At 37.9% G+C, this 14,242-nt stretch overlaps 1 protein-coding gene across 7 annotated transcripts in view; it reads right to left on the bottom strand.

Annotated features, from left to right (window-relative positions):
* Nucleotides 1–413: 413 nt before the first annotated feature.
* PLEKHA1 (pleckstrin homology domain containing A1) overlaps nucleotides 414–14,242 on the bottom strand; it is a 32,773-nt gene continuing 18,944 nt past the window's right edge. For 2 of the 7 annotated variants that reach the window (XM_039387194.1, XM_039387193.1), the window contains exons 6-14: nucleotides 11,662–11,793; nucleotides 11,246–11,389; nucleotides 10,178–10,246; nucleotides 7,551–7,615; nucleotides 6,676–6,739; nucleotides 6,254–6,343; nucleotides 5,030–5,100; nucleotides 4,776–4,872; nucleotides 414–2,895 (exon numbers count right to left, since the gene is read on the bottom strand). In XM_039387194.1, coding sequence (XP_039243128.1) covers nucleotides 2,581–2,895; nucleotides 4,776–4,872; nucleotides 5,030–5,100; nucleotides 6,254–6,343; nucleotides 6,676–6,739; nucleotides 7,551–7,615; nucleotides 10,178–10,246; nucleotides 11,246–11,389; nucleotides 11,662–11,793 — 1,047 coding nt within the window. In that variant the 3' untranslated portion in view covers nucleotides 414–2,580. Of the gene's footprint in view, nucleotides 2,896–4,775; nucleotides 4,873–5,029; nucleotides 5,135–6,253; nucleotides 6,344–6,675; nucleotides 6,740–7,550; nucleotides 7,616–10,177; nucleotides 10,247–11,245; nucleotides 11,390–11,661; nucleotides 11,794–14,242 lie in introns of all 7 variants that reach the window. The other 5 variants (XM_027740714.2, XM_027740720.2, XM_027740718.2 and 2 more) reach the window with 5 other exon arrangements.

Here is a 14,242-nt window from a genome sequence, read left to right as displayed (position 1 = left end):
GGAAAGCATTTCTCAGAGAGAACCTTTCTCATGCAATAGTATAAAGCCAAAAATGCACGTTACATTTTGTTCCCCTGAGGGGAGGGGGGTTGTTTCCCCTTTCAGATGGAGCCTGAGTGTTTCCAAATATTAACTGGACATTACTGTGCATCTCCCCCCTTCCTTTGATGCAAAAGTAACCTGATTGATACCCTCTGCATAACACATAAAACTTCCACAGAAGAAACAGAACAGCAAAAGAAAACCAGCTCATTCTGTTCACCTTCTTTCTCAGGCTACACAACCTGATCAGATTTGAAGGATTAAAAAGATGTTGCAGCTGGATAAAAGATAATCTGATCTCTTACATGCTGAAAAGGAATATATAATTCTGGTAAAACATTTAACGTGGTGCAAAGAAACTCAGCCAGATGTTATTTTAAGTTACCCAAACTGATTTATTGACAATTTAAATGTGACATATTTACAGCACTGTTTCTAAAATAATTTAACAATTTCATAGATTTATAAAAGTACTGATAAATAGGAGACCCTGACAATTACCAACCACAAATATTTTGCTATGCTACCGAACTACATCAGTAGTTCTTTTCTTTTTCCTCTTTTTTTCTTTTTCCCTCTTTTAAAAAGTCCCATAATGGAGCTGCTTTACCTCCACCCAATGTTTAAAATTGCCAATACCAAAATATATTAAAATGACCATGCAGTGTGAAAGCTGTACCAGAGCAAGTGAATTCAGATGTTAGACTACAGTAAAAATATTTCAATGCAAAGTGTCTTCCACACAGAATGTACTTGTGAAAAAATAAGCTTTTAAAGAGCTATTGTTTTATCTTTATAGAAATTAAAACCTACAATACTAGTACAGACATTTACAGTAACTTCCAATTCTGTGCTAGTTTTCACATATATCTAAAGAGTCAAACAAAACCAGTAATTTACAGATACCACTGCCTTAACACAGTGGTTAGTTAGCTTATGGATAAAATAAAAAACAAAAAGAAGGTGCTGATATAATTTAAGGTTTTGAAATTAATTATATTCCTTATATGACACCAATTATTCTATCCTGGGATCAACAAATTGCTGTGGTAATGCCATCCATATCTCTCAAGCAGGAAGTCAGTTTGGAAGTCGGAGAGAAGATGGACTTGAATGATATGTATCTCAGGTTCCAGGAGACAAAAAAGGTATTGCAAAGCTGGACAATCTGAATCACAGTAAGCAGCAGCACGAGATATTTGTGGGGGGGGGTGATTAAAGCAAACATTTTCTCAAAAATGATGAAAAGTACACACCATCTAATCCAATACTTGAAATGTAAAAGGTTCTCCTCATTCGCATCACTGATGCCCCATAACACAGTGTACACACACAACAAATACTCACTTTTTAAACACATATATTGCACAGCCAGTGGGTGCAATACCAGAACACTGGTATCCCTAACATAAGCCTCCTATTTTAAATAGCTGTTTCAAACTATGCTATCCAGAGCGACTCCAAGCCAACGCTCAAAATCATCGGGAATGGTTTGTGTACTGAACTAACTCAAAAGTGTTTCAACAGCGTGAGAGAAAACACAGGCACTTCAGATTATTAGTGCACCAAAAGTTATAGGCCACGATTGCAGGACTAGGAACAGTTCAGTACCAATAACAACAAAACTAAACAACGAGGTCTTCCACTGATCAATACAGAAACAAGAACTGTTCACAAAGCACTGGTAAGGAAACCACTCTCAAAAAACAGTAAATGATACATTTAAACATTTAAGGAAACATAATTGCTGCAAAGCCTAATGTAACACAAACCCTACTTAGTTCAAAAGAGCTAAAGTGTCCAAATTCCAAAGTCCAATTTCTCTTCTCCCCCCCTCCAAAACATCACTACATGCAGTCCATTGAAATCCAAATGTGCAAAAAGTTATAACCCACCTTTAGGAGTGCATCAAAAATAGGCTGACTAGTCAAAATATTATTTTAGTGGAAATTTTACAGCACCATAACTAGAATTCCAAGGGAGTTCAGAATTCTTGTTCTGATAACAAATCAGTTGACACTGCTGATACTAAAGAACAGAGGAAACATTTTGTGCATTTCCTGATATCTGAAAGTCATGGAGAGAAACAATTCTCATTTATGCCTAAAATCTTACTGTAGTTCAAGGTGAAATTAAATAATCACATTTGTTGGCAATAAGTTCTCCACAATATAGCATTAGTTGCAAATTTGGTAAATTTGCCAGATTGGGAATTAAAAATTTTTTTTTTCCTTTGTACGTGTTTTGGGTTGGTTTTTTTTTCTAAATTGTGCAGTTTGGCCCCTCCCTAGCAAGTGATTTACTATCAGGCTTTGAGAAAACGCCTAAGGTCCATTTCTGACCCTCAGGTGAAAAGGCAAAATACAAACACATTATATATATATACACGTGTGTGCCCACAAACACACACACACACATATATATAACATCAGTGTTCCGGTTTTTTGTTCTCATTTCCTATAATTTTCTTTGGTTCAAAGTCCAAGCAAGGAAATTAGAGGACCGAACAAATGGATCATTCTCCAAACACTTCCATCCCTACACATCACTAACTGGAAGGCTTGCATCATCCAGATCCACAAGGCCAGGATCCTGTTCCTGAGTGCCATTTTTACTCCGGAGTTCCCAGGGGCCCCGGTCAGTCACTTTGGAAGCTGATTCTCTTGGAGCGACAGCCTGGATCTTGTAGCTCCCTGGCCTGGCCTTGGTAAAAGACTCGTGAAATCCTCGCTTCTCCAAGGCAGGGGGTTTGGGGTGAGGGGCTGGGACCAGAGGGCTGGAATGTGAGGAGGCTGGGGCTGGGCCGGCAGGACGGACAGCATGGTTGGGTTCGGAACAAGGCTCGGGATGCTCCTGGAAGAGAAGAGAACGCGTCAGATGAAGCCGCTGACGTCGTGTTGGAAAGATGCAGTTTCAGATTTCAACTCTCGGAAACAAAACAAAACAACAACAAAAAATCGAGACAGAAAATAACACAAAGCGAAGCATCAGCCACGGCAGCAGGAGGCAGGTGCTTTCTCCAGGCGGTGTGTTACTACGTGTGAGCTCACAGCAGGATGTGACAGCAACATCAGTTTCTTCATTTAAAGACATTAAATTTCTTAAATCAAGCACAGCAGCTCTTTAGACTTTGTAATATAGTCCAGCAAATTGAGGCTCCTTATTTTACTCAGGTGTTAAGTAAGCTTTTGAAGATAAACAATTCAAAGGTCATTGCAAGAGACATCTTTCCAAGAGAAAAGTGTATTCAAACCTATTCATATAAATTGAGTACTTGTATCCTAAATCCTGGAGTAATGCACATTTTACTGTTCCCTCTTCTTGGGGTAACCACATGCCCAATTTCTTCCAGGGACCAAACAAACATAGTAGCTTTTTTATGCTATCAAGACTGTGTAACAATTTACAGAGCTAACGGACCTAGAAAAGTAACTGATCTTTAAGCTATTCCTTCCAATTGTCAGGTTATTGTCTTGTGTTTATCATTGTTAACTGCTGGTCTGTCGACCTTTAAACAACTGAAAATAATCTTCCACCATTTACCTACTGATAAAAGCGAGTTCCCAGACTACCTAGGTCTGATTTAATTGTCTAAAACACAGGCACAGAGTGCCATTTTAGATATTTTAGGGCAGGCTGCCCAACCTACAGCTCTATCTCCAGAACCAGGAGTTCCTCAGGTTGTGCAGCATTATCTATCAGTTCTGCAGGGATGTCTCAAACCCCTGAACACTGCTGGATCCAGTTTTACAGGCTGTGATCCAAATGCTGTGTGACAACGCAGTGAACTGTGTGTGCATCAGGAGCTGCAGATGCTGCCACTTCTGCCATCACCAGTGTTAGTCCAGGAACTCCAGGAGTCTGCCAACCCATGGGCATACACAAACCAAGGCATTTTTCAAGCACATTTGTTAGCAAAAAAACCCCATCCCAGATGTGTGTCCAAGATGCAAATACACATACTAATTGAAATACTTATTTTTTCGCAGTGGTTTTTCTTAGAATGTTACCGCATAAATTCATAAATTTAATCCTAATGGATTCTGCCAAGTGCTACCATTATTTCTTTTTATAAATGAACTAATATTATTGGGTGAAGCTGTGCAACTGTTTTGGGACTTCAGTTTTGTGTTCAGTTTCACTGAAGTATTTCACATGATTTACACTGCCTTATTTAATTTCATTATTCCGTTGCCTTTACCTTGAGGATACTCCACTTTAAGAACAACGTTTGCTTTAGGAGAACATATGGTTCAGTGATTTACCTACTATTCTTCTTACTATTAATAATTTTAGTCCAACAAATGGGACAAAAGGGGTGTTAAGAAACATCTCTATGACTTTTTGCTAATCTGGCCTGAAGGATACTCAGATTTTACTTCCCACACTGGCTGTAATTACACAGTTAAGAAGCCGTGCTGCTGTACTGCTCCTAAGTTGCACTGCTTTGGACAGTGTATCGATTATAGGTTATAAAGCTTCTATGTTTGAACTAGTAATTTCATGCAGGGACTTACAAAGCCATGCAAATCAGGCTACAATATGATCCTCCCAAACACTGGAGTTACAAGGTGCATGTTTTGTGTGCACGCATCTGGATTAGTCTGTGGGCAGCTTCGACCTCACCTCGCCTTTGCGCAGTTTCAAAACAAATGTAAAGTAAAATGGAAATATGAACTCTCATGCAAATCAGCTTTAGTACTTTGCTACTGCAGTGACAGCAGATCACTTACGTTTAAGTGTTTAGCACACTTTGAAGTGTAAGCAGTGGTTTTGCCGTTTTTAGCTTTCAATTCATTTAAAAGCATGAAAAAAAAACCCAGTGCAAACCTGCGAGTGAACGATATTATTGACGAGTTAGTTTTCAGGAATGGTAATGACAACAGGTAGCGTTATTTTTAGCTTTTTTTTTTTTTTTTACAGTGCAAATTAGTCTCTAGTCGTAGCCCTCTGTGAAGAAGGCGAGTTTACATGAGAGCCCACATACGTGCTGCATTCACCAGTTCTTGATGTATACCTCTGTATACAAGGATTCGACAGCCTTCTGGCCTGCCGCATCTGGAACACAGTGCAAAGCTAAGATTAGAGTAACCTGGACTCGGGGAAAGAAGAGAACAGAGGGAACAAGAAGTGATGCAGACAGTCATAGCTACATTGCTCAGTTAGCCCCACATTAAAAAAAAAAAAAAACCAACAAAACAAGCATACACCAGGAAAAGTTATCTGCGTATTTTCATTCCCCCCAAAACAGAAGAGAATTTGTAATGGGAGGTTTTATGTAAAAGCACGAAGCAGCTCCCAAAAACACAGTTGAGAGCTTAGACTGAGTTACCAGAAACACAGTATTGGTGCAAAAGTAGTCAAAAGCCAGATTTAAATTATTATATATCAGCTTATGGGGGTAATGATATATTCAGCTTATTACAAAATATCCCAGAGCCAGAAAATGAAAACCATAGCATGCAACATCTGAACTGTAAAGTATTCCATGTGCTAAATCTGGACATACTTGGAGACACTGTGATACCACAGTAACTTTCACTACTTGTCACAAGTTAATTTGCACTTTGCACTGAACATCTAATATGGTTTAAATGCAAGTAGGTATGAAATGTTGGCTTCAGAAAGGCTCAGCTTTGTCACAGTGCCTCAGTTCAGTACTGGGAGATGCTGTTCTCACCACATTTCCAACAGCAAAAACTAACTCATGCAAGTAGAGATCTCTTAGTAACTTTAAACTTGAATCTACATCTGCAAATACAATAAATTATCAGCAATGGAGAATGATAATTTAGTAGTGAGAATTGTTAAAAATAAATTAGGATATTTATCATTTGATTGTAAAATGCAGCAACTAGCAGAAACACCTGAGAGGAATTAGAAAGTTTCAATTTAACTTCCACACTAGTAGTAGTGACAAAGATCACACTGAACTCAGAGGAACTTTTCTAGGTTAGCACTTGCATTATCTACAGGTTCAAGACAAACAAGGCACAGAAAGTCGCACACAGGTAGGACTAAGCCAAGGGCTCAACTAAAAACACTGAGTATTTTATGCCAGTCTGTACAAAAGTTCATGCAAAGAGGCTACATTACTACAGGACAGGAGAGAGGAAAGGCAAAAGGAAAAAAAAAAAAAAACAGTCAGAACTTAATGTGCACAAGTGAACATCAACTAATCACATCTTCTGTGAGGTGCAGAGTGACATACGGAGGCTGCTGATCTCCCAGGTCCCCGCTGTGCTACAATGGCCCCCGAAATTGCCTTTATCCAGCTGTGCATGTCCTCGGGACTGTCAGCCTGCAGCAAACAGCACACATGTCATGGTCAACACAACTCAGCTCTCCCAGTGTCATGATCACCTGCACCAGAATAACAGCCTAACCCTGCTTCACTCTGTTATTCAAAGCCGTTGGAAATTCTGTTTCTTAACCCAGGCATTTTTGAAGTTCTTACCCTGAATTTACTATTACGTTTATATAGCTATATAAAACAATAAATAAAACATACTGAGTATCACCTTCCCTCTGAAAATCATGGCACAGTCAAAGTAAAGAAGCACTTCTATTTCAAAGCTGTATTTAACTATGGCAGTCTCTTGGTTTTGCCCCAAGTTTAAAAGAAGAAATTACCTGTACATAAAAGGTTCGAGAAGTTGTTACAATTTCAAAGAGATTGTCTCTCATCATTATATCACTGTAAATGAAATACAAAAATACATCAAAAGCAAGTACAACTTTCCCACTCTATTTTAACAATATTCTAGGGTGGGCAGAGAATCAGAGTATTTGTTGCCTGACTCTTGCATTTCTTGACCACTCTACTATTGGTTTTCTGCTAATTTTAGCCTTAAGACACTTTAATTTATCAGTGGCATGCGTGCTACTATATATATTTCTAATTGGAACATTCTAAATCATATAATAAGTTTAAAAATATTAACTATGCTTGTCAAATTTCTGTAAAACTTTTCACTTATATTTTGTTATGTCTTTGTAAAGTACTAGTCCTAAACAGTAGCCTGATAAAAAAAAAATTCAATATCCATCATGACTACTGCAAAGGCAATTATTGCTTAAAATATTGGCATTTGGTGGGAGGGAAACAGCAGGATAAAGAGTGTTCTCATCCAGATTCAGACATCTGATGTGAGTTAATGTCCTCTAAAGGTTGACAGATTATATAAGCAGAATAGAGACTCCTAAAATTGCTGGCTCAGATCAAACAGCACCCATGCATCTCTAACTCATGATTCCATGATATTCCTTTGTTCCACCCTTGTCCGGTGCATTTACATCCTACTGAATGTTACAAGTTGGAAACACACACTAATATAGAGACCTTAAAACCAGATTTATGCACAAAAACAGGTCCTGTCCCATAAAGAGAGACTATCCCACACGCACACATCAACTGAAGTTACTAAACAGTTCTCCAAAGGGCAGTCTGGCCATGACAAAGCAGGGAATTACATCCCATGTAATGGCATCTGTGCTTCTCTCCTCACCTTTGTTTGCATTCCTGGACTTTATGGACCTCCTTAAGTGGTATAACCCTGAGAGGTTCCTTTTCCTGGAAAAATAAAAAGGCAAACATATTTCAGTAGAGTATACCTAACAGCTAGAATGGAGTCAGAAAGCCAGAGGTCAGGACAGCAGACTTACATAACTGAGATTTTCAAGGCAGTCACTTAAGCAAAAGGTGGTGTCAACCAAAATTTAGTTTGCTTTTGCAAGTGTTAAACTAACCATGGCACTTGCAATGAAGAGGAGGACAAATCAAGAAGTAAAAAAAAACCCAAAACATTCATTCCATACCCTCATGGAGACAACCACCCCTGTCCTCTTCCCCTAACCAGGTCAGAAAATTGAATCTGCCTCAAGCAGCTTATTTCAGTAAAATTGTCATTATATTCATTTGCTATGAAATGCTAACATAGAAGATGCTTTATTAATTGTACTGCATGACATGGCTTTAAGCAAGATTAATTGTATTCTGTATTTAATACAATTAAAAATAATACAAAGAAACTAATCCTACAACATCTGTAAAAGAGTAGCTACTCTTAAAATATCAGAAAACTCTGTTACCATAACAAAAATAAATGTTTAAGTTTCACGCAACAGGAAAAAAGTGAGACTACTCAAACAGAAATACTTTCACTTTTGCCATGACAGCATAATGTCACACATACTATTATTTTCCGGTGGTTGTTGCAGTAAACCACAAACAAACAGCTTATTTTACCTCCTAATGTGTTTTCTTTAAGCAGTGGTACAATGGACTACTTCAGCTGGCTACAACTTCCAGACGAAACAAAAGCTGTCAGCTCTGGAATAACTTTCTCTACCATTCCTATTACAGATACTGAAGAGATTTATGTTGTTACAGCAAACAGCAAATGTCACTCAAATATAACCATCCTCAAATATCAGTTTTCCTTAGATCACTTGTTTCTACAGCAGATCAAATGCAGAGAGTTTAAAACTCAATGTTTTCAGCTATTTTGCTCCTCTCATCCTCTCTCTGTTGTTCTTAGATTCACTCATCCCCTACAATGAATTTTCAGAGTAATACATCAAGAGTGAAAGGCAAGATCATCTCTGCAGTACAGACACCTGTCACAGGGAAAGACTCAGCTCAGAAATTACCATTTCCTGAGTCTCATATTGCCTGTATTCCACTGTGCTCCACCTGGCTGACATGGGCTCTCCATCAAACCAGGGTGAGCAGGCTGGATGTCAGGACAAACTTCCAGTGCAAGCCATAGTGGACTGGAGACTGCAGCTACTGGGAACTAAGTCCAACAGAAAGAAATTCTCCAGAACTAGAAGTCTGGTGCTACATTATCTGAATATGACCTCTAACTATATGAAACATTATCATGATTATGTTTCCTAAACATGGAATTCTTTGATTAACCACTATAATATGATAAAAGGACACTATATTCTCTACATATTCAGTATTTACTTCCTGAAGAGGGATGACTCTCTTAAAATGGAAAAAACCTCCCGATTTCAGTATAAATTGTGAAGCAGGATCTAATTCACTGTTCTCTGACAGCTGGTCAGCCCAGCATCTTCCTCAGACTGCAGCAAGGGAATAGTAACCTGAAAAACAGAGGATACTACCAGATTTTATGTTGCTCAAGGAGCATGATGAAACACTGGAAGTGTAGGCATTTCTACCATCTAGTATTCTCTCACACAGTACAATTCTTCACTGAGAATTTGTTTGTGAGCCACCTGCACTCTGATTTGTTTTTTAAACAAAAACAGAGGGTTTATTATAGGCAATGAGTCAGAATTGTTATGCTGACAGCTTAACAAAGGTAATGATGCAAGATCAAACTCCTGCTACTGTTGGATACACCCTCATTAAGAGGGGAGCCAAAGTTCACTTCAGTAACAGCCTGAAATTTGGGTTCTTGACATTTCACATCTTATGTTTGGCCTGCAAACTCAATTTACAATACTGTACAATGCAGACTTCATTCCTTAGGTACAGGTTTTCTTACTGTTATTAAGTGTGGGATTCCTTTTTTGGTAAAACACATTGTCTGCAGAACCAGCCACCTAATTTTTAAATGAAGTCTGAAGGCATTTATCATGTGGTCAAAACGAGAGTGATGAGTGGGAAGAAAGGTCATGGAACTGAAACAAACTCTGCAAGAGTTGCTGCTGAACAGAAAATCAGAGTTTTTTGCCTGTCTTGGTTGCTCTGGTGAAACAAGCATGTGGGAGAAGATCCCATCATTTCTATGATAAAACACCTCATAATTCTACCTTTAAATTAAGAATTGCCAGGTTACAGTTTTGTCTCTCCCATAATGATTTGCTGTTTCAAGAACACAATTAATTATTTGTGAGTGAAAAGTGACATAAGATACTAATACAAAAATCAGGGTGATTGTAGAGCATATCCTATTACTGTTCTCCAGTGTCCTACAGATGGGTTCCCAAACAGACTGAAGTACAAGTTTACAGTTGCCCTATTTTTTTGGTTTATTACAGTACAAACTTAGGAGTTGCAGGAACAAGCACAGTACAGCACATTTTTCAAATACAAGCCCATTTATTTAGATTTTCTTGCAACTATCACTGGAAAAATAACACACAGTTGGAAACTTACCAGTTCAGACTTGAAATATCCTATTGTGTTTTCATCTAACTGAAAGTATCTTCTCTTCCAGTTCTTCATCTGTTAAAGGAAAAGAAATAAATATTTCTACATTTTATACATAAAATAAAACATACCTACATGTCATATATTATGCATATATGGAACGATATAATTCTCATTTATATTTATAACATATGATACGGTATAATTAATTTTATTCATAATTATTCATTTTAATAATGTATTTATTATAACTTAAAATAATTGTAAATTTCATTTTTTGTATGTGTGATGTGTGTGTGCACATATATATAGTGTCCCCAAAATAATTATGCAAGGCTCTGTTTAATTCTTTTTTAAAAATTGCAATAATTAAAAAATCTGGAAGCTACAATTTACTATTATAAGATTTATTCAAGCTGTAGAAACTCAGCAGCACAAATATCCTGGAGGAAATATTAATTACAGGTTTCTAGTTTATTTTTAACTAAAAAGGGAGTATTACAAAAAGAAGCTTCATAATTCAAGATAAAATGAGTCTGAGAACTCGAAGATGCGTGTCTTGCTTAATCTGAACTACTAATTCCTTGTTTTAGCAAGGCATCATGTGAATAGTTCCACTTGTGTCAATCAGCCTGAGAAGTTGTACAGTTCTTCCTCTGAACTGAAAAGTCAGCTTTTTGCAAACATTTTAGTGATTTTAAAGGCCTGCATTGAACTTCTGCCTTAATTTAGAGGTTTTTAATAAGCAAAATAAGAATCTCTACGTAACTGTAGAAGAGAATTCCCAGTTGCATGCACCCACCATAATGTGAAAGTCTGTGCACACACTTTGCCTCTCTAAAATATCTTCAACAACATAACACTGAAGAAAGTCACAAAAAGAAGTAAAACAGACATAAAATCAAATGCTAGAGGAGGATAAGTTTTATCTTTAGCCATCCTTAATACTGTCAGTTGTAGTAATGTTTCTGGTAATTGTGTGGGTTTTTATTTAATCATCTACTTGATCAGTACAACTGCCACCTTAGGACCATTGTTCTTGATTGTTGAAACACACTGATCTCCCACACTTACCACTGCTCCTTGTTTCACACAGTAACCAGCTTTGATAATAGCATTATCTGGGGGGTGCTTAGCAGCAAAATAAGGAAGGTGACTTTGTGATCGCTTCAAATAACTCCTGTCAGCCCCTTCACTGCACTCACTGACTTCTTCTTTCTAGAATAAAGCAGGAAAGTAGAAAATACTCAAGTTTTATTCCCAAGATTAAAGAATAACTATACTAGTTATAATAGGAAATAATTGTATCATCCCATGCTCATAAATCCCATTCCCAGTTTGAAAGGACAAAATATTTTAACCGATTTCCAGAGGCAACTGAGAGGCCCTCTGAGCAAGAGGGGAAGCTGACAGCTGTACTGTGATATATAACACTGTAAAAACACAGCTTCCTGTATCAAACAATAACCCACTTGTTTGAAGGGTGTTACCTGGGTAGGTGTAATGATGGGAACACCACCAACAATTTCTGTCCTGTAAGAGACTTGCTTCTTTCCACCTGGGCTTTCAGCTTGACGATTTGCATTATCCATTTGACACAGAGGATCTGACTGCTTTGGTACCTGGAAGTGGAATGTGACAACTGACATAAGTTTTATGAAGACTTAAAAAAGCCCAAAGCATTTCTGAAGAATTCTGCATTTGTCTTCAGCAGGATTTAACAAATGTTCTCCAATTGTAAAAGGCCAGAAATAGCTTACACGGAAATTTGTTGTAATGACTATGGTTTAGTGCTCAGAAAACTGGTGCCAAGAAAGACATTTCACTGGATGAAATCAACTGCAAGCTTTGCCATAAGTTCTACACTTGATAGTCAAGAAGCACTGCTACTTTGTAGAAGAATTGGTTCTTAATTTTTCAGTTGCTTTCAGTTTTAGTTGTAAGTGCTTTACACTGGAAACATCCCAGTGCCCTTTGTCACACGGGATGTCTGACCAGTGACATTTGTCCTCACAGGTACTTGGCATGAATACTGCATGTACTGCCCCCATTAATCCTACATATATTGCTAAATTCTGTCCAAAACGACCCTACCCACCTATTTCTAACTATCATTAACAATTAGATAATTATCTCAAATGTGGAGCTAAATCAAAACTTCAGGGGAATTTCATTTCCCCAGTAAGTGTTTTGATCTAAAATGTTTACTCACATTTCTGAGTTCATGCAGGAAGTAAAATTCTTTAACCTAAGAAATGCACTAACTGGCTACCTAAGACATTCTTATTCATAATCTCCTTACACCCCTAATATTAATATAGTAAATTTGAAGAGATCAAGTCTCACATACAAATATCCCAGCCAGCAACCTACTTGGCTATTTACAGAAGACACCCAAAGTCATTCAGACACAAGGGACACACAAATTGTCTTTACACAGCGAAATATCATCCAAGACTGTGGCACACTGAAATCTTGAAATTGAACTGATCCAGACAAAAAAACAAAGCTACTTTACAGTCTGCTGTGACTCTAGTTCCTATGCCTGGGACTGCTTATTTTACAAAAAAAGCAGCCTGCAAAGAAGTACAAACAGTCCTGAGAGCCCAAATGTCAGCCCAGGACAGCTGGGCTGGCCGAGTAATGGTGGCACTCAGCAGCTTCATCCTCTCACTTCCACTGTCCCCTTCTCTGGTGACTCCCTGAAGAGAAGGGAGTGACTCCAGTCCCAGCCAAGTCTGGCACTGAGGGACAAGGCACTCCCTAGGGCCCAGGGCTTGTAGCTACAGCTTTATGGGCAAGTACTCCAGCTGCCACAAACTCCTGCTTAAAATGCTGCAGACCAACCCCACAACCCCCTCCTCACACGAAGGCATTTTCCAACAGCACTCAGGCACAGGTACACAATGTGCTGGGCTGCAGAGGCTCATAGCCATTCCCAAATTATCAGCACTCAAGAGCACTAAAATATGCAATCAATCTTGGAGGACTACAATCTACAGCAAGTAATGCTCATGTGAAAATGAATAATTGAATTAGCTTAATTATTTGATTAAATAATTGGCTGTACTAAATAAGCTGTGAACAGATTAACAGTTCAAAGGCTTGTTCCTTCAAAGACAGAATACTGATGATTTCACCAGCCATTTAAAAATGCAAGTTAAACACATGGTAATCAGTGTTGAGACTATATTTTAAATTGATGCAATTATTTATTTATTTATTTATTCACCCTGTTTCTTGAACTGGAAACAACTCAAGCCTGGTTGTGATGTGTCCTCCTCATGAAAAAGCTTTTCGGTTCTGAGGGTTTTTTATTTATCCTTAGCAGTAATGTTTTTATAACTCCAAAGAAATGGCTACTTCAAAACAAAGCAAACAACTCATATAAACATCCTTAGACAACTTAAAAATGAGAAAATTACTGACAACAAATACAAATATGTGCACCCATGCTCAGAACCCCTTCTTTGTCAGGGTATGCTCTCAAAACTGTTCATCGTCATCACTTCCCCAAAACTGGAGAGAAAACAAAACCATAACTTCTGCCTCCTGAAAAGACTGAGGTAACACACGGGGTTTTCTGTCACAAGGTAACGAGTTGTCCTGGCCCAAACCAGAAAATAATAGAATAATTTAACATCTTCCAGAAGAACCACTAATGTTTCTTTGCACGGATGTTACCTGAAATCAGGAGAGAGCCTTTGGAACTTGGCATGATGTGTTTGCTCAATATTTTAGTGATGCTTTAGGAAATACCAAATTTTGACAACAGGCAAAAGTATGTGTGTCTTTCAATTGTTTGCAAGGGTCTTCTAGATATTTCAATCAATATTAAATGTGCACAGTTAATTTTAAATTATTAGAAAACATCCTATGCTGTAATTAAAAATGTAATCAAGCACATTTTTGTCTGATTTCCAAAAAGTAAAATCAAATTCAGGGGGAGTTTCTTTAAGTCTTGGAAAGCAGAGCCATGACTTGTTTGTGGTGATAAAAACTGGAGGCAAAGGTTACACATAAGCACCTTGAGACAGTCACCATTCGAAAGCATTGCTAAGTATCAACTCA

The sequence above is a fragment of the Pipra filicauda genome, unplaced genomic scaffold (genome assembly GCF_003945595.2).
Source record: "Pipra filicauda isolate LSUMZ 115617 unplaced genomic scaffold, ASM394559v2 scaffold53_size3534045_pilon, whole genome shotgun sequence".
Lineage (NCBI taxonomy): Eukaryota > Metazoa > Chordata > Aves > Passeriformes > Pipridae > Pipra > Pipra filicauda.
This window is presented reverse-complemented; position numbering and strand designations above follow the sequence as displayed.